The 18,843-nt window shown below is 38.1% G+C and overlaps 1 protein-coding gene across 1 annotated transcript; it reads left to right on the top strand.

Annotated features, from left to right (window-relative positions):
• Nucleotides 1–10,053: 10,053 nt before the first annotated feature.
• LOC149836322 (Ribosomal RNA processing Brix domain protein) lies at nt 10,054–18,843 on the top strand. Its single transcript, XM_090010851.1, has 7 exons — nt 10,054–10,241; nt 13,524–13,614; nt 13,989–14,198; nt 17,611–17,856; nt 17,926–18,168; nt 18,263–18,328; nt 18,431–18,843. The coding sequence occupies exons 2-7, from the start codon at nt 13,546–13,548 to the stop codon at nt 18,539–18,541; spliced, it is 945 nt and encodes a 314-aa protein (XP_089866977.1). The 5' UTR covers nt 10,054–10,241; nt 13,524–13,545; the 3' UTR covers nt 18,542–18,843.

The raw sequence follows: 18,843 nt of genomic DNA, 5'->3' as shown, positions 1-18,843 counted from the left end.
ATGCTCATATGTGTGCTAAGGCAGTAAAAAAATTGAATATGTGATTATAGCATGTTCATATGTGTTCTAAGGCATCTAGAAAAACTCTATATGTGATTCTACCATGCTCAGTTGTGCTTTAAGACAGTCAAAAAAACTATATATGTGATTATACCTGAGAGGGACCTGGAATCGAAGATCCCCTATCCTGAACAGCGGCCTTGATCTCATTTCGGAGAAAGGGGGCGACGGTGTATTGGAAGTAGTTATTCAGTGATTCATTAATGATCTCGCGTACATCATCATCGGAAAGAATAGTCGGCTGCTTGGAGCTTATGTCGGCGCAAGAAGTTGGTGAGCCGTAACTGGAAGAACCAATAACTGGTGAAGTGTTCATATTACTCCCAAACCCGAACACACGACCTTTTTTGGGTTCACCTGCTGCAGTCACCCATGCTGTAGGATCAAATGATGGATGCTGAGTAGCGTCTTCGCCATATCGCTCTACCATTTGTTGCTCATATGCCTCCTACAAAATAATGTTAAAGTATTCATTAATAATTAATGATAACATTATGATGACTTGCATATATATTGCAATGATTATTAATAGAATTAATACATACCGTTGTCGTTCTCGCCTTCTCTGATATGAAGACTCCCGTGGTCTTCCGTTTATGTGTTTCTACAAACACATCCTTATATGGTACACTGCCTCCTTTTTCTGCTTCCTGCGAAGTTAAATGACAAAAGATTTAGTACACAAATTTGCAATAATACTTATAAAATTAATATTATATATTGATGAGTTACCATTTTCTTTAGGTGGCTCCCAAATGTCTTAGATCCACCTGTGTGTAGATGGGCTTCGGGCATCTTCGATCGATTTTGTAAAGCCTTCGCAGAGCGATTTTTAAATGCATCTCCCGCCCACATATCGCACATTTCATCCCAGTAATCTCTCCTGATAGTAATAGGACCATGGTCCTTCCACAGTAATGGATCATCTACTACGCCAGATGCTTTTTTTGCTGCAGTCTTCATAGTGTGCAGCATGTCTGCAAATCGATTGGCAGCCACCTTCTGCCACACCTTCCTTGCATCATTTTCTTCCACCGTAGTTGCAAAGCGATTCGAAGCCTACAAATATTTTCAGAAAGTTAGTAGACATTGCTTAAATAAATTAAATATGAAACACATTAACTATGAGGAACAACTGTATACCATGAATGAGGACCACAATCTGTCTAATACCTCCTTTGGGTACTCTTTTCATTGAGCAACTGGTCCTGGTAGATGTTGAAGAAGTGAATTCCTAATCTCCCGTACTACTTCTTGTGGCTCAAACCTCGTGCTGCACATGAATTGTTACACAGTAAATATCAATATAAAATATTTAAAAGATATGCAATAATTGAAAACAAAATACTTACGGTCGATTATCGATATACACTATTCGAATGAGTCTTCTTGTGCCAGCCTGAGAAGACCCTTTTCCTGTGTTGGCTGTTGACTTGTGCGATCAACTGGTGTAGGTGGGTCGTGTACAGGCGCAACATCATCTGTAAAAAAATACACACCAAGTTCTCAGAATGTGCATTTGAACTAATCAAGCATCTAATTAGTTATATGATATACCTATCACAGGAGCCCGTGAAGATGAAGGTTGAGCCTGGCTACTACTGGATGAGCGACCACTATAACCTCCACGAACCATATTCTAACAAATAACATATGTCATACAATACATTCAAATAATTCACATCAAGTATTACAATGCATTCAAGTCATTCACATCAAGCATTGCAATGCATTCAAATAATTCAAATCATTGACATCAAGTATTGCACTAATTCAAATCATTCGTTAATTGCATAAATTATAATACATTCAGATAATTGAAATCATTCACATCAAGTATTACAATGCATTCGAATCATTCGTATCAAGTATTACAATACATTGAAATAAAATTTTTAATCATTCACACCAAGTATTGCAATACAACTCACATCAAGTATTACAATGCATTTAAATAGAGGTTTGTAGTATAAGATTTTGCTCACTAGCTTGAGAATTCTTTCTCGTCACTAGTTTGACTTTCTTCTTCTTCTTCTTCATTGTTTGCCCATCCACTTGGTACATCATTTGGATCACATTCCTCTATGAATGTTTCATCAGCCAATGGAGATATGACATGCATATCATGCGCAACATCGTGACCATAAGCGAAGTCACAGACATCATCTGATTGATAGTAATCACTGTCTTCAGCTAACTCATCTTCTTGTAACTGATCATACTCGGGGTATAGTTTGGATTTCACCTTGCAAACTGCCCACCATTCATTTCTATCTGACTTTTTTATACTCGGATATGAAGTATAATAAACTTGTTGAGCTTGCGAGGCTAATATGAATGGTTCATATGTTCCAAACCTGGATTTATGATTCACCTCCACAATGCCTGAAGCTTTGTCGAGTCTTGTTGCAGTTGGATCAAACCAATGACACTTGAATACCGTAACCCTGTTATTCATGCCTAAGTAAGTCAACTCCATTATTTCCTCTATAACGACAGTTCAAACCACATGACGGGCATGATATGTCGTTTTCCTGCTCCTTGAAATACAACATGCAGTGATTTGGACAAGCATCAATCTTTTTGTAACCCATACCTAGAGCGTTGACCATAACTTTCGCACGATAGAAATTTTGTGGCAATTTCTCATCTTTAGGCAACATACTCTTCACAATCATGCACAAACGGTCAAAACATGATTGACTCAAATTATACTCGGACTTCAAATTCATTAGTTGAAGAACTGCAGACAAGATAGTGTGACTCTCACAACCGTTCCAAAGTGGCTCATCAGCATCTCTAAGTAAATCATAAAATCTACTAGCTGCATCGTTTGGTGATTCTTCATCTACGACAGTTCTTACATCACTAGAACTCATAGCAGAACCCAGTTCTGTTCCTGCAACATCAAATATCAAATTCGTATATGGATTATCGTGCACCACATTCACCCGTGCATCAAAATCGTTTCTAAATTCTTCTCCATGAAACGTCCAGTTCTGATAATCACTCACAAAACCCTTCCTGTATAGGTGATGTCTAACGCCATGAGGTTCTACAAATCGATTATTCTTATAAATCTTGCAGGGACACCTAATCCGACCTGTGGGATCTACCGTACTGACACTTGCCGTTGCAAATTCAATAAAACTGTCGACACCATCCATATATTCATGCGATAACTCATTGTCCACTATCCTACGGTACATCCATTCACGGTTTGCAGTCATTCTGTCGTATGATGTTACGAATAATATCCTAACCAGTTAAAAGAGAACCATCAGAATACTATGATGAAGAAAATATCAAATTTATCATGCAATATATGATGTCATACAATCACAAGAATTATGATGCATGCATTAATAACTTAATATTTTCATGTGCAAACTATTCATGACACGATACATTCATTTGAAGCATGCTTTCAGTATACAATTTCACATGGAAGACATAATCAAATTGAAAGTAACTACATGTAAGCATGGATACAATCACATCAAACATTGCAATACATCGAAATAATTCATATCAAACAAATATCAAACATGTACCTGCAGCAAACACACTTCAATATCCCACTAACTACTACCATGCATAGCATGGACTCCGTACTCCAAAAATAAGAACACTTCCATATTCATACATTAAAATCATGCTCAGCATGATCTCCGAACTCCAACAAAGTAGTCCTAGATATCAACAACTAAGTGAGTGTGTGAACAATAAAGTGTTATATTCAATAAATTAAATAACATGTGATGCGCTTGCATCACTTACTCACCACGGGTATTTACCCGATTTGCATTGTTTTTGTCACTTACTTACCACGGGTGGCGGGGCACAAGCGAGTTCTGTTGAGAAATCTGCAAAAAAAAATGATGTTTTAAAATGAAGTCACCATGAAATTATTCGACCATATTAAATCATAAAACATTAAAATACAAGAAAATAAATTATAAATAAACCAAAACATCATAAACTATAAGAAAAATAAACCATAAAATTAAATAAAAAAGCCACAATTTAAACCTTAATCAAACAAGGAAAAAACCTGCCCAAATCAAATACAAAAAAATCCTTAATCAAATTAACTAAAAAGTATTAATTAAAAAAATGTGATTTAAATCCCTAATTATAGAAAATAAAAATAAAAACTCTAAATAAATAAAAAAAACCTAATCAAATTAACTATAAAAGCCTTAATTAAAAAATTTTGATTTAAAGTCCTAACCAAATTAACTAAAAATCCTTAATTAAAAAAATTATGATTCAAATCCCTAATCATAGAAAATAAAAATAAAAGCTCTAATCAAATCCAAGAAAACCCTAATCAAATTAACTATAAAATGCCCTAATTTTTAAATTTTGATTCAAAGCCCTAATAAAACAAAATCAAATAAAAAACCCTAATTAAATTAACTACAAATAGACTTAATTTAAGAAATTTGATTCAATTGCTTAATAAATGAAAATCAAAATAAAAAATCCTAATCAATGAAAATCAAAGAAAACTAAACAATAAAAATAAAATAAAAACCCTAATTTCTGAAAAAAGAAAAAAAAGAGCAAGAAACCAGGGGGTCGACCCCCGGCCGGACATCAAAAGGGGTTGACCCCCTGCCGAACAAGGCAGGGGGTTGACCCCTGGCCGGACACGGCAGGGGGTCGACCCCGGCCGGACAAGGCAGGGGGTTGACCCCCTGCCGGACATCAAAAGGGGTTGACCCCCTGCCGGACACGGCGGGGGGTCGACCCCCGGCCGGACATGGCGGGGGGTCGACCCCCCCCCCCCCCCCCCCCGGCCGGACACGGCAGGGGGTCGACCCCCGGCCGGACACGGCAGAGGGTCGACCACCTACCGGGGTCGACCGCCTGGCAGAGTCGACCCCCTGCCGGAAAACGCAGGGGGTCGACCTCCAATCCATTTAAGGTGAAATACGTACCTGCGGTTGCTCCGGGCAGCGACGGCGGCAGCGGAAGGTTGACGGAGATCGACTTCCGGCGAACGGTGGGGGCCGGCAGAGAGGTCGACGGGATGTATAGGGCGGCCGAAGGAAGAGGGCGGCAGGAGGGAGAGGGCGGCGGGCGGGAGCAGCGAAAGGAGAAAGGAAAAAGAGGGCTGGGATTAGGGGTAATGCGACATTTAGCGACGGCTTAGCGACGGATTAATTCCGTCGCTAAGCCATCGTAATTCAAAAAACAAAAAAGGCGACAGAAAATATTTCGTCGCCTAGGTCGTCGCTATGTTGCGACGGAATTTTAGCCATCGCAATTCCGTCGCTAACTGTCGTATTTATTGCGACAAAATATTCTCTCGCACAATCCGTCGCTAAGTAGCGACGGATTTTGCGAGGGAATATAATCTGTCGCTAGTTTCGTAAAATTCTACAAATATAGCGATGGATTCATTTCTCTCGTTAATCTGTCGCTAAGTAGCGACGATATAACTCCGTCGCTAAATTCCGTCGCTAATCAACTATTTTTTTGTAGTGCTGCCGAGCCCTTCTCTCCCTCTCGATCTTCACCTCTCCTTCGTTGTAGCAGCAACCACGTCGCCGGAAAAAGGTAGGGGTTACTGTTTCTTTTCTTGTTTTGGTGTGTCCGGTGTCCAAGCATTGATGGGGTTACGGTGAGGCTCCAAATCGATTGAAAGAAAAAGGGGTTTTCGAATAATGACATGGGGGATTTGGGGTTTATTAAATCTAAATGGGTTTGGGTTTCAGTTAGAGGTTTTATCTTTTTCATATACTGTATATATGCATCTTGTACAAAGCTTTCCTTTCTTCATATGCTATCAACTGACTATATGAAACATACTTTGTTGTAAGAGACTCATAATTTGCTTCCTTGTCATTTCTTTTCCAATATATATGAACTTAGGTTTGTTTAAGATCTCAATTTCATTACTAAGAGAAAGAAATCTAGTGGGCATGAAGGGACCTTCCACACTGGCTGCATACTCCAGGCTTATGGATGCCAATATTCGTAGTTGGAGTCCTAACAAAGTTCATGTCTGTGATGGTATTTCCACTAGATTCACTGGACTTTATTTTCTTAATTTATAACCTAGATGGCTAGAGCTGTATTTTTGAGTATTTGTAAATAGAAGAGTGTCTAGGTGCTGGCCTGCTAGGTAGCATCCTAGGATGGGCAGTTAAAATGAAATATTTGTAACTACTTATATAAGGTTTATCTAACACTGTGTAGTGTACAACATGGGAATCTATAAGAATATGGGCAGACGATTATGACTATAAATGTGTATGTATGTATGTATATTCAAATACCATTCAGTAGTGGAGTAGAACAACCTTTCATGCACCCTAAAATGGATGAAGACAAGTAATGGGTATGAGCTGGATGGTTTAGTAGAGAAAAACATGGAGATAAGTAACCACACCAAGATACATGTTTTGCATGTAGGTTGAATTAAAATTCTTTCACAGATTTTTCTTAATTCATATATGTAAAATTTTCTCAGCTGCATACTTGCTCAATAATCATGCATCCTATCAGATATAACCGTGTAATTGTTCCTATAATATATATATATATATATATATATATATATATATACACACACACACTAATAGGTGGGTAACTGTCCAGCGTCGACAGCACACATAGGTTGGGCTGGGCCAGTGCAGGTGCTGGCAGGTCCCAACCGATGGGGTTGGCTGGGTTGGCTTAGTTATCCAGTCTGTTTGCCAAACCCGACCCAGCTGACTGGTGTCGGCTGAGCCTGGTTGGGACCTCAGTCGATTGGGTCGGCTTGTTGTGAATCTCTTGATGAAGAGAGACTTTGGTACTTTAAATACGTTTGTAAATATATATAAATATATGTGTTAAGAATCAGTATTTGCATGTTGTCCGTACTTGACCAAATTATGCAGAAGATAGGCATGCGCTTAATAAAATTTTGAGTTGTCAATCAGGTGGAGCTTGATAGAAATTTGTGTTGATGGGCAGATGACATTTCCAAACCGAGCCAGGCCTTGATAGTTACACACATTTGAAAGAATATGTGCATTTGACGTTTATTTCAATGAAAAACATGCATTTACAAGTACGTGTGCACATGATGAGAATATGCAATGATACGCTTACGCAATTGTTGTTAAGATCATGGAATCAACATGTGCTGGGTTGCTTTTCATATAATTTTAATTGCATCACCTAAACTACATAGGTTAATACTCAGATCACAGTGTATGTTGAGAAACTTTGGGTTTTTGGCACAGGGTAATGTCTAAGCATGTGCAGGGCATACATAAATTATTCAATGTTAACAAATTTGTGCTGATAACTCTATCTGTTATCATGTACATAAAGTTGAGATTTTGAATGTAAAGTTGAGTTTTGAATAGTTAATGACACGTGTTAGCATGCTTTATAGTTTGTAACATGTGAGATATTTGATTTCTGCAAAGTTGGCTTGGTACGAATGTGTACATGGCATCGATGGTATTGGCGTGTACAATCTTGCATAAATGTCCTCATGTGTTTATGAAATCTTGGATGAATGCATGTGTGTTAGGTGATTTCATGAAAACACTTGCACATGGATGGTGAACACATGCATATGATTGTGGTAGCTCATGCACATTGTTAAATTGGTATGAATGAATGTGCATTTGGAATCATGTTGGTATTATTGCATACATTGCAAGTTATGATTTTTGCATACGATGCATCGATGGTCTAGATAAATCATCACAGGCCTGGAGAGCCTTAAGCTTGAGTTTGCTTTTTCTTTAATTGGTTGAATGCATCACAAAAATCACCTTTTATCTTTATTGCACTGTTCTATGTGTTTCCACGGGCGGGAGTCCCGATATGGTTCTCGCAGGGGTGGATGCGAGCCTTTTTACTTTACTTTTGCATATGGTGTTGCAAACTTAAAGAAATTAACTTAAATAAAAATATAATGAATAAGAACAATGTAATATACATTCTGGGATATCTCATATGGAGTATGAGAATCTTAGATATCCGGTCTTGGGGAGACTGTGAGGATACAAAAACTCAGTGTACTGTAATTTTGTCCCCTGAACCCGATATTGAGGTTCTTTCTCCTGGCCACGGTTTTAGGGAGAATCCGCCACTTTACCCGGGAGTGGTGTGTTTGACACAACTGTTGTTTATGGTACCAAGGAAGTGACACTTGTGGGTGTGGGGTGTTCCTTGTGTCCCCGACATTAGATGTGGAGGTCTAATGTTCCGATGGATGATGCTGTTTCCTGATATTGGTCGAGGGCTAAGTTGGAACCCAATTATAAAATACAAATTGTGTGTTAAGCTACCCTTGGAACCTACTTGACCTCGGGGTTTGTACCTGTTTGGTGTATCCATAGGCAACGGTAATTAAAAAAAGGAACTTAAAGATTGCGTGCATTTAATAGGGCATTTAATAAGGCTTGCATATGGAAAGATGAAACTTAAATGAAAGATAATAAAAGAAATCATGCATTTCACATAATCATGCATTTTCCTATTATACATTAGAACATGCATATGTTATTTGTTTCCTTAATTGTTATATGTTTGGTGGATGCATGATGTTTAACTGTCAATGTATGTTTAAGGTCTTGTTGTACTAAAATGATGCATCATGGTATGGTTTAATGTTTCTTTATGCATAATGGATGTACCTTGTGGTATGAATGCGTACCTGAATTATAAATGGTCATAATTGCATTTCTCTGAATCAATGTATGAATTTATATATGTGATTATGGGATATTCAAATGATTGCTTTTGATGATACTTGTCAGATTGCTTCTTATAAATTGTTGACTGTTGTAGTATAGTTCTTTACTTATTCTTGTATGGGTTGAAAATCACATTCGTTACCCACACCATATACTTGACACATAATACACCTGCAATAAAAATTACAGTAATTTCTACTTAGACAGTTGTAGTCTAATTCCTATAAATTTTCAGGTGAAGAGTTGGACTTAGGAACGACTGCGGGATGAAGCTTCGATCGAGATTTTGGATTTACTTTTCCAAGGATAGTGTGAGAACTCTGATCTTAATTTTCATTGATATTGAAATGAAAAGAATGTTTTGGTCTTGCTCCATCTGTAATGTTCTGGAATGCTTAGCCCTACAGTATGACTTGTTTCCGCTGTTTTGAAAAAAAAAATTCAAAATTTGGGTTAAGATTTCAGGGCGTTACACCTTGCCCCGTTTGGACCCAGGATGAAGGACATGAAATAGCGATGAAGGTTAAAATCAATACCCAGGTATGAGGCGAAGATGGAGGGCAGAATTTTGAGACTGGACGAAAGTGGAGACCTTATTCCCGTCCTCCATCCCGGTCAACTGCCATGCCTAAAGAATCTTTGAGTCATGAAACAAACAGCTCTAGGGGACTGGGCCACCTAAATCCAAATGGACACCACCTTTTGTATTGGCCCCTGTACGCGCTCACCTGCTTGGACTCCGAGCCATTCACGTCGGAACCAATGTTGTTAAAATCACTTCATTAGGTGTGAATCGGTTTCATAAAAAAAACATGAGAAAAATAGTCGAACCGAACCCTAGCATTAGATGACAAATGTTATTAAAAACTAAAAAATTTTAAAATTTTGTTAATCCCATTAGAAAATATTACAAAAACTAATTGAATCAGCCTTTTTGAATCGTCTTTGGGTGGATTCGATCTGAATTCGCCGATTCAGACCCATTTTGACAACATTGGTCAAAACCATTGTAAGTTACCGTCCCTTTGACATTTGTGACAAATACGGCGAGAAATATGTATTTATCGCAAAAAAATTAAGATATATTCAGTAAAAGATAAATATTTCTCGCAAAAAAAAAAGATATATTCAGTAAAAGAAAAACGGTGTTTTTTTTCCGCGAGATTTTGTATTTCTTCACGAAGTTAACTGTTTTGACAAAATACTGCGTTATTTTCGCGAAAAATAGAAAATCTCACGAAAATAACACAATACCTTTGGTTCTGTATTGTTTTTTTTCACCCAACCTAAAAATCAGATCCGTCTTCCTTTGCCTCCTCATAGAGACCCCCCCCCCGCCGTCTTTCTCGTTTCCTCTGCCTCTCTGGAACCCTAGCACGCACCATTCAGAGCTTTTGGCCGGTGAAGAGGCATCGGCAGTGGACCAGCGGGCGGTCAATCGGTGTCTGAGGTGTCGGAAACATTCCGGTGAGTCCAAATCTGCTCCTCTCTCTCTCTCTCTCTGGGTGGCGGTGGACTGAGCTGGTGGAGGTTTTGGTGGTGGGCTGGAGGCTTGGAGCAAGGAGTGGATTTGGAGGTTGGAGCTGCCAGTGGTGGAGATCTGGGTCATATAGGAGGATTTGTTTTTTTGTTTTTTGAAGTCTGGGTGATGAAGCAGAGGTTGGTGTTGGCAGGTTTGGTGCAGGAGCAAGTATTGGTGTTAGAATTGGTGGTGGAGGTAGAGGTGGGTTTGACGGTGGATTTGGGAAAAAAGAACATCACTTTTGCCGCTCTTTTAGATGGCCAAAACATCGCGATATTGTCATTTATAATGAAAATAACATGATTTTTAAATTTAATATGCTGTTTCTCTAAAAAATCTGTTGTTTTGTATTTTTATTTTTTATAAATTTTTTAACTTCTGCATATTTTAGTTCCTAACTTTAATTCATTATATTTTTACTGTTATTCTCTTTTAGTAAAATGTAAAAAATGAATGCCTATTGAAAAAAATGTCAAAAATAGAAATTTTAATTTCTCGTGAATTAGCTGCCACTGATTTCCCGTTTTAGACTTATCACTATGCATATGTTTAAATAAACTCACTTCTTCTTCCTTGAAAACAATGTGTGTAATATATGAGAAATGAAAGAGCAGGGTTAATTCTTAGTTTTTTTTTCACTAATAACATGGGTTGCTATCTTTATCAACCCTACTCCAAATGTAAAATATGCTTTTTTGGTATATATATTTTTAATTGAATGCTTCAGTAAAGGGATTGTGTATTTGGGAAATTATTTCTGTAGCATAGATGTCCTTTATGGGGCTTGTTTAAATTATGTTTTTTACTTTTCATTGTGAAGCTGCTTTTTTGCATTCCCCTAAGAATTTGTGCTATGTAAGGCATGTAATTTTTAGGTGGGTGATTAAGCCATTGAGTATGTCTTAGTTTTGGTTATGCTGTCAATTTTCATAAGTTTTTTACAAGTTCCATGTGTTACATAGTTGGCATATTGATAATTGTACAAAATGAAGTAGCCATTTTATAAGAAAATAAGCTTGCCGTTTTACTTATTGATGCAGTTGATAGTTCATAGTTGATACTTATATATATGATTATTTGTAATTCAAAGTAGATTTTATTTTTTTGCATGTAAATTTTCATTGTGATATTAGTTTTTTTTATTAGTTTTTTTTTTTAATTTTTGAGAAATTATTTGATGTTTTATATATTTTTCCAAGATTTTACTGATAAAAACTCGAGGAAAATAAAATAATTTGAAAAATTCATGAGAAATTCATAATCGAGAAATTGCCATTTAAAACTTTTGTCACTATGGTGATGAGCCAAACTAAGCCGATTCACGGGCCGCTCAGTTCGATTACCAACCCTAATTAGAAGCAACACTTTTGAGAAATAAGAACCACACAAGGTAACTTGGTAATGAATGCATGTAAGGTTCTTATCTGGCCCCAAAAAATTATAAACTAAAACATTATATACTCCCAATGAAGATCCCATAAATTAGGAGAACGGTGCAAGCAGCTAAATCCCACCTCATGTCTTTCCTTCCTCTCATTATTGATCTTTTCTTCATAGGTTCAAGTCAGGGGAGAATACTACTTTGATGTTGCTTCATCCCTTAGAACACATTATAAAATATATATATCTCGGTTTGACGAGGATAGTACACATTATCGCGGTAAGATAGTCCTGTCTTTAAAATGTACAATCCCAGTCAAATAAGATAGTTCTATCTTTTTAAGTACTCTTTAAAATGTACAATTCCAGTCAAATAATGTAGTCCTATCTTTCAGTCAAATAACATATTTATCTTTTTCCCATAGGTTGCATCGAAGATATCTATAGGACCTCAGCCTCATCAATATTTGGTAATCATCAGTAATACTTTTATATTTAGAATTTTGGATAAGCAATCAGGTTTTCAAACATACCACAGAAGGTGCTAGAATAAACAATCCAAGTACACTACAAGCAAACAACCATAAAGATAACTTTAGGGAGAATATTAGCGACCCTCATAGGTTCCAAATCTCTTAGTTGAAACTCATAGAAGCAGGTCATTTTGACTAAATATGATCTCATGGATGCATTGAGCATGACCAACACAATAGGATTAATTGAACCTCGGACAGTATTTTTTTTGTCATAAAAATATGATTTTTTAAGGTTGAAAATTCAGTAGACCACATACCATTGATTTTTTCATCCTCCATGAAAGATTGAGTACGAGTCCCAAATTGAATTTCGGTATGACCCATGGGTCGGTAGCTTCAATCTCATATCCAAATTGGTGAACCCTCCAACTAATTTTGTGATATTGAGAAGGCTGAAAAGAATATAATGGTAGCTGATATAATCGTCATTTGGCTGACTTGCCTCTCACACAAGCACGATTATCGAGGATGGTTGTTAAGATGAATAGAGATCACGTGCAATGTGATGCATGGGGAAGCGTCCTTTTTTTTGGAAGCGTGTTTCCCTTTTATGGGAAGCGTGCTTCCCTTTTATGGAAAACATGCTTCCCAACGCTTCCCTCTTTTTTTCATTTTTTTTCTTCTTTTTTCGCTTTCCCCTCGCTTCCTAGGTCGCTTCTGGTTCACTTCCGAGACGGTTCGTGATTTGCTTCTAAGTCGTCCCACGTTTCCCGCTTCTGCTTCCTTGACTGGCAACCATGGTCCCATCCCACTAAGCCAAACCCCTTTGGGCCAAACATTAATTTTACTTAAAAATTACTTCTTAGAAAGATTTTTGAAGAAAAATTATAAAACCAAGTCTATCGTCATCCAAACAACAATTTTCAGATAGCTAGGTTAAATACATATTGAAGTTGTCATCCAAACAACATAACCTGGTTTTTTAAGATATTTTAGAAACCAAGTTTTCTCAACTTGTCATCCAAATGAGACTTAAAAATTTATAAAAACTATGTTTTTCGATGCACTAAGTATAAACAAGTCAAACACAAACTTGGGCTCATTTAAGTAGGAATAGGCAATATGTCGTCCTGGTCGGATCTCTTGGATGGACCAACCAGCTTGTTTTTTAGATGGGCCTGATCATTTCGGAGCTGTCAAAGAGCCAAGCTCGATGCACTATTTACCTTTTCCTTCTTGGATTTCTCTCTCTCTCTCTCTCTCTCTCTCTCTTATTGGTAATGTGACAGATTGATTTGTTTGGAGTTGTTTGCGAAGTTTGGTTTTGTTTGAACTTTGAATCTCAGAGTGCCATCTTTTTTTGATGCATAGAAGAAGCAAAAAAAAAGCAAAAATGTTGAAAGTGGTCACCCCCAAAACGAGCAAAGCCCAAAGGGAGCTCGAGAAGCGCGCCCCCAAACTTGTAATTTCTTCTCCTCCTGCCTCTTTTGAAATACGTTTCTTCATCGTTGTAGTTGAAGACTTTTTGTCAACCTTGTCAGTGTCACCCTGTAAATGAGGTATTTGGAGATGCCCACTTATCCAGAATTTTTCTTGATTTGCTGGGATTTGAGCCACTGGTAAATCCTGAAGTTATTCTACTTTGCTGGATAAGTTGGTCCATCCAAACGCCCACTTATTTTGTAAATGGGATAAGATGGAATGTTCTAAATGTATAAAACATAGTGCAATTTCCCTGTTTATCCTGTTTATGAGGATAAATCCAAGTACCACTTGGGAGTAATTGGAAATGGTATTTATATATTTATTTACTTGTTTGTTTTATTAATGCTACAGGTAGAAAATGGGAAGAAGACTCTCATACTTCAAGCTATGAAGACCAGCAATGTGTTGAACTCTGTTCTGGCTAACATATACCATCTCAAAAGGGCCGGAGGCGGTGCCATCAGGTTTACCAAGAAGAATGACAACATAAGACCCTTTGAAAGTGGTGGTGAAACCTCTCTTGAGTTCTTCTCTCTTAAGACAGATTGCAGCCTGTTTGTGGTAAGCCCAGTTAGAGTCCTGCCGATCCATAAACCTGTCATTGCTTTGCAAGGGATTATTTTTGTGCTCTTTACGTATATTTCATTATTATTGTTTGTTTCCCATGTTTCTTCAATATTTTGTGCTTGTTCATTTAAAGTGCCTTTCATACTGACTTAATCCATGTCTGACACACTGAGTCATGTGATGGGGTTTGTATAGCTTTTTTTTTATATTTACACGGAGAAATCACCCACAATATCAGAGACCTAGCCGCGCTGGCTCTGCTTGCCATACTTATGGTCGCTGTCCTAGCAGCGTAAAACTCCATGGGCTTACCCCTTGCCCCCAGGGAGTCACCACGCTTCGGGTTGCGCAAGGGGTGACCCCCATCACATTTGAACCTAGACAGCCTGCCAAGCGGCCTAGGCCCCATCCCACTATGCCGAACCCCTTTGTGGTAGGGTTTGTATAGCTTTAAAGCTGAATTTTGGGGGGTGGCAGGCATGATACGTTCCCTATCAATCTGTTTAGGCTGACTTGGTGAAGTCTTGGCAGCTCAGTGTTCAGTATAGTATAGTTGAATGTAATTGATTGTGGCTGGTTTCAATGAAGCCTTGGCAGCATGAGCTCCCTTGGTTGTTTCCTATGGGAGGAGTGAGCATTTAAATAGTTCATTTTGATGGTTTGCATCTTTTCTTTCATATTTGATTCATTCTCAAATCTCTAATTTTGCCATTTCTTTCACTACATACATACTCAATATTTTAAAGATAAGTCCGGAGAAAGGTTTGAGGTATAGGAAGCTTTTCTGCTTACAAAAAGTATCTGAAGGAATATATTTAGAAAGATAAGGCAAACCTGTTAACACTCTGAGATTTGAGCACATCAATAATCTCCATCGAGAAATAACTGTAGACACGAAAATTGAGTTGGAGAGGATACAACACTTGTTTTGGGTTAATCTCCATATGTAAGAGTGAACAGTGTGGGATCCACATTCAACTTCTCAATGATGTCATAATCGGGTTCTTATTTGTATAAATCCCTGCTAACCCCTCTATCGATCTGTTCAAAATCAGGAAGATTAAGCCATTTAAATACTTAGCGGATTTATAATAACTGATAGTAAGAACTAACCGGCATATCTAAAAGAGTCATTGGCATCAACCGACCAAGAGGCTTGTGATTCCAGTTAAATTAAGAAAGCATATCTGTAAGCCATTTGAGATTTGCTGTGTATTCCAAGTATCATTAAAGCAAATTTAAGGTCCATCCTCAATTGTCTAGCTTCCTTAGTATAAGGATATAATTAGGGGATGAAGGAGGGATATGCGTTTGATTAGGAAAACTGATTCATAAATGAAGATGTCTGCCAGGCTATGGGACGAAGAAGTTGGTTTTTGTTAGGATTGGATGTAATTTCTGTGAACAAGTCTGAGAGAAAACAGAGGGATGAGATTAGTAAGGTGAGATATGAGATCAAGAAAAATGGGTTCCTGGTAGGTGCTTTTGGCTAGCAAGTTCATCATGATACAAGCATGAGGTGGAAAATAATCCAAATAGGAATACATGGGTAGTTAAGGGCATGTGAGTAATAAAATCTGCCAAGGGGGGTAGAGGTGTATTAGGGTAGTTCTTATTGGATATGGATCCATGATGGGTTGGGTTTCATTAAAGGTCGAGTCCAAACCCGTTATGGTTATACTCCAAAAGAGTTTTCATTCAATTGTAAAGCATGTTGAGAATTAAGGAAGCAAAAGGGTAGAAGAAGACTCATTATGGTATTGGCTGACCACCTAACGAAGTATGCCCACTTTGTTGTGCTGTTCCATCCCTATACAGCCAAGGGGTTGCCAAAATGTTCATTTAGCATATTTCCAAGCTGCATGGAATGCCCCAGTCAATTGTCAGCGATATGGATCCAATTGTTATGAATAGCTTTTGGAAGGAGTTCTTCCAGCTACAGGGCATGCAGCTGACAACGTGTTCCTCCTACCAACCACAAACAGATGGTCTGTCTCAGGTGCTGAGCGGGGGACTCGAAACTTACTTACGTGCCTTCACTATGGAGAAACCCACCCAATGGACGTAAGTCTTGCTGTGGGCCAAATGGTCTTATGTCACGGTGTTTCATTCTTCAGTAAAAACAATTCCCTTTGAGACACTTTTGGTTAGGATTGGAGGTAATTTCTGTGAACAAGGCTGAGAGAAAAGAGAAGGATGGGATTAATAAGTTGAGATATGAGATAAAGGAACATGGGCTCCTGATGGGCGATTTTATGTAGTAAGTTCTTCATGATAGAGGCGTGGGGTGGAAAATAATCCTAATAGCAATATATGGGTAGTTAAGGGGATTTGAGTAATAAAATCTGCCAAGAGGGGTGGAGTTGTAATAGGCAGTTCTTGTGGATATGGGTCCATGATGGGTTGGGTTTCATTAATGGTCAAGTCCAAACCCATTAGATACTTCAAAAGAGTTTTCATTCAATTGTAAGGCATGTTGAGGGTTAAGGAAGCCGAGGTTTTGACGTGATTCCAACCAAGTTCCAAAGAAAGGGGAATGTGGCCAATTGCCATGAGGATTCCTCCTCCATTTCCCCTACTTCATCAATGTGAGGTGGTGTGTGTGAGTCGGGAGACTTGATCGAGCTCTATGGAAAAAATTTGAGGGAAAAATTAGGGATTTGGCCATTTGGGTTGTATGGCCAACTGAGCTCTTACCACTGCTCCCTTTTGATCTACCAGCCTATTTACAGTCAGAAACATACTGTTACTATGTGCATCTTCAGAAAATACCGTTTCCAAATTTCTCGTTTTTTCTCTGTATGGTCCATTTGCTGATATGATTGAGGAATTATTTATAAATTCTTATGTTATACCGAGGAATATCAATTTTCAGTCAGCCTTCTGTCCTGTACCTGCCTTGGCAAAGTAATAGGGGTCAAAGAACGAACTTAAGTGCAGGTTTAGGAAGATCCTTATGAGGTTGTCCAGTTTCTTCGAGGTTGCTGCTACCTTTCCACTGATGCTGGTACCATGATGTTCTATATATCTATGTCTACCCTCTAGTTGCAGCATGATCCAATGTATTGTAATAATAGCCTGTTTGACCAGCAAAATTATGATTTCTTCTATGTATTTCTGGTATGCCTGATTATTTGAATTGATTCTGAATAAATATTAGATTTTAGGGTTGGCATTTAAGATCTGTTTGAAGCTTATGTTTCAACTATGCATCACATGATCCTCACCATCATCATTGTCATTTGACTATCATTATCACCATCATCATGGATGATGTTTTGATTCTTGTCTGATCATCTCCATTTATGATTTCAGGAGTTGCTTTCTGTAATTCTCTTGTATTAGTGCCCAATTTTGTGTAGAATATGTAAAGTGAGATGCTTATTTGTTTGTCTGCTTATGGTAGTTTGGCTCACATTCAAAGAAACGGCCAAACAATCTTGTTCTGGGGCGTACCTTTGACAACCATATATATGATCTGATTGAAGTTGGAGTGGAAGACTTTAAGTCGATGGAGTCATTTTCCTATGATAAGAAGTTTGCTCCTCGAGTGGGTTCAAAGCCTTTCTTTGCTTTTATTGGAGAAGCTTTTGAGACTGTTGAAGAGATGAAACATTTGAAGGAAGTTTTACTTGACCTTTTCAAGGGAGAGGTATGGAATTCATGGACCTTCCATCCTCATCATCTTCTGCCATAAAAAATGGATTTCATCTACATGCAGGTTGTAGAAAATCTGAATCTTGCTGGTCTTGACCGGGCTTTTGTGTGTACTGCTGTGTCATCAAATACAGTCTCTCTCATGCACTGTGGTATTCGCCTCAAAAAGTCGGGAACATTCATTCCTAAGATTGAACTAGTGGAAGTTGGGCCATCCATGAACTTAGTAATGCGACGACATCGCCTTCCCAATGAGGACCTTAGGAAGGAAGCTATGAAGAGTGCTTCTGACAAACCAAAGAAGAAGGTTTTATCTTCTTCTTTTCAATATATTCCTCTCCCTTGTATTATTGACTCAGCTTTGTTCATCTGCTCAAGCTATCTCCTTTTAATCTTTACAGCAGAAGAATGTGAGTGGTGATATTATACAGGGAAGAATAGGAAAGATCTATGTTCCCGATCAGAAGGTTCAGTTTCTTTTCTTTTATTTCTTTTGAAATCATGTTTCATTTGATTTGTGTATACAGTTTGGCTGGACCAATTTAAGTTACTGTATTCTGTGGGTTTAGGTTGGAACTGTGGCACCATCTTACAAAATGAAGGGGATGAAGAGAGAGCGTCGAAAGAAGAACCATGAAACTAAAGAGGGATCGAAAAAACAGAAGCTGAATCCAGCGTAAGCTTGACTCTTGGAGATAACGTTTCTTCTGCATGGCACTGGTTTGGCTCCTTGCAGCTTTCATGGTCCTTGTTTATTTCTTTGTTCGTTCTAAGCATTTTTGTAATCAGAGTGGTTCTCTTTCGGCAGTGCTGTTCTATTGTGACTGATGAATGCAATTTTGATAATATTGTTTTGACATTGTCATGACATGAGAGAGAGACGAAACTTCAACTATGTTTTTTCTCCTTGCTGATACATGTGAATGTGCAAGCAATCAATTCGAGCACTTCTACATTAATACAAGAAAACTTGTGCTTCCTG

Source organism: Nuphar pumila, chromosome 6, assembly GCF_984573655.1.
Source record: "Nuphar pumila chromosome 6, dmNupPumi1.hap1.1, whole genome shotgun sequence".
Classification (NCBI taxonomy): Eukaryota; Viridiplantae; Streptophyta; class Magnoliopsida; order Nymphaeales; family Nymphaeaceae; genus Nuphar; species Nuphar pumila.
This window is presented reverse-complemented; position numbering and strand designations above follow the sequence as displayed.

Bases quoted from the DNA above. Each gene is read 5' to 3' on its own strand.
- LOC149836322 (XM_090010851.1), top strand. From the start codon at position 13,546: ATGTTGAAAGTGGTCACCCCCAAAACGAGCAAAGCCCAAAGGGAGCTC. The intron at 13,615-13,988 runs GTAATTTCTTCT...TTAATGCTACAG, and splicing joins AGAAGCGCGCCCCCAAACTT to GTAGAAAATGGGAAGAAGAC. The intron at 18,169-18,262 runs GTTTTATCTTCT...TAATCTTTACAG, and splicing joins CTGACAAACCAAAGAAGAAG to CAGAAGAATGTGAGTGGTGA.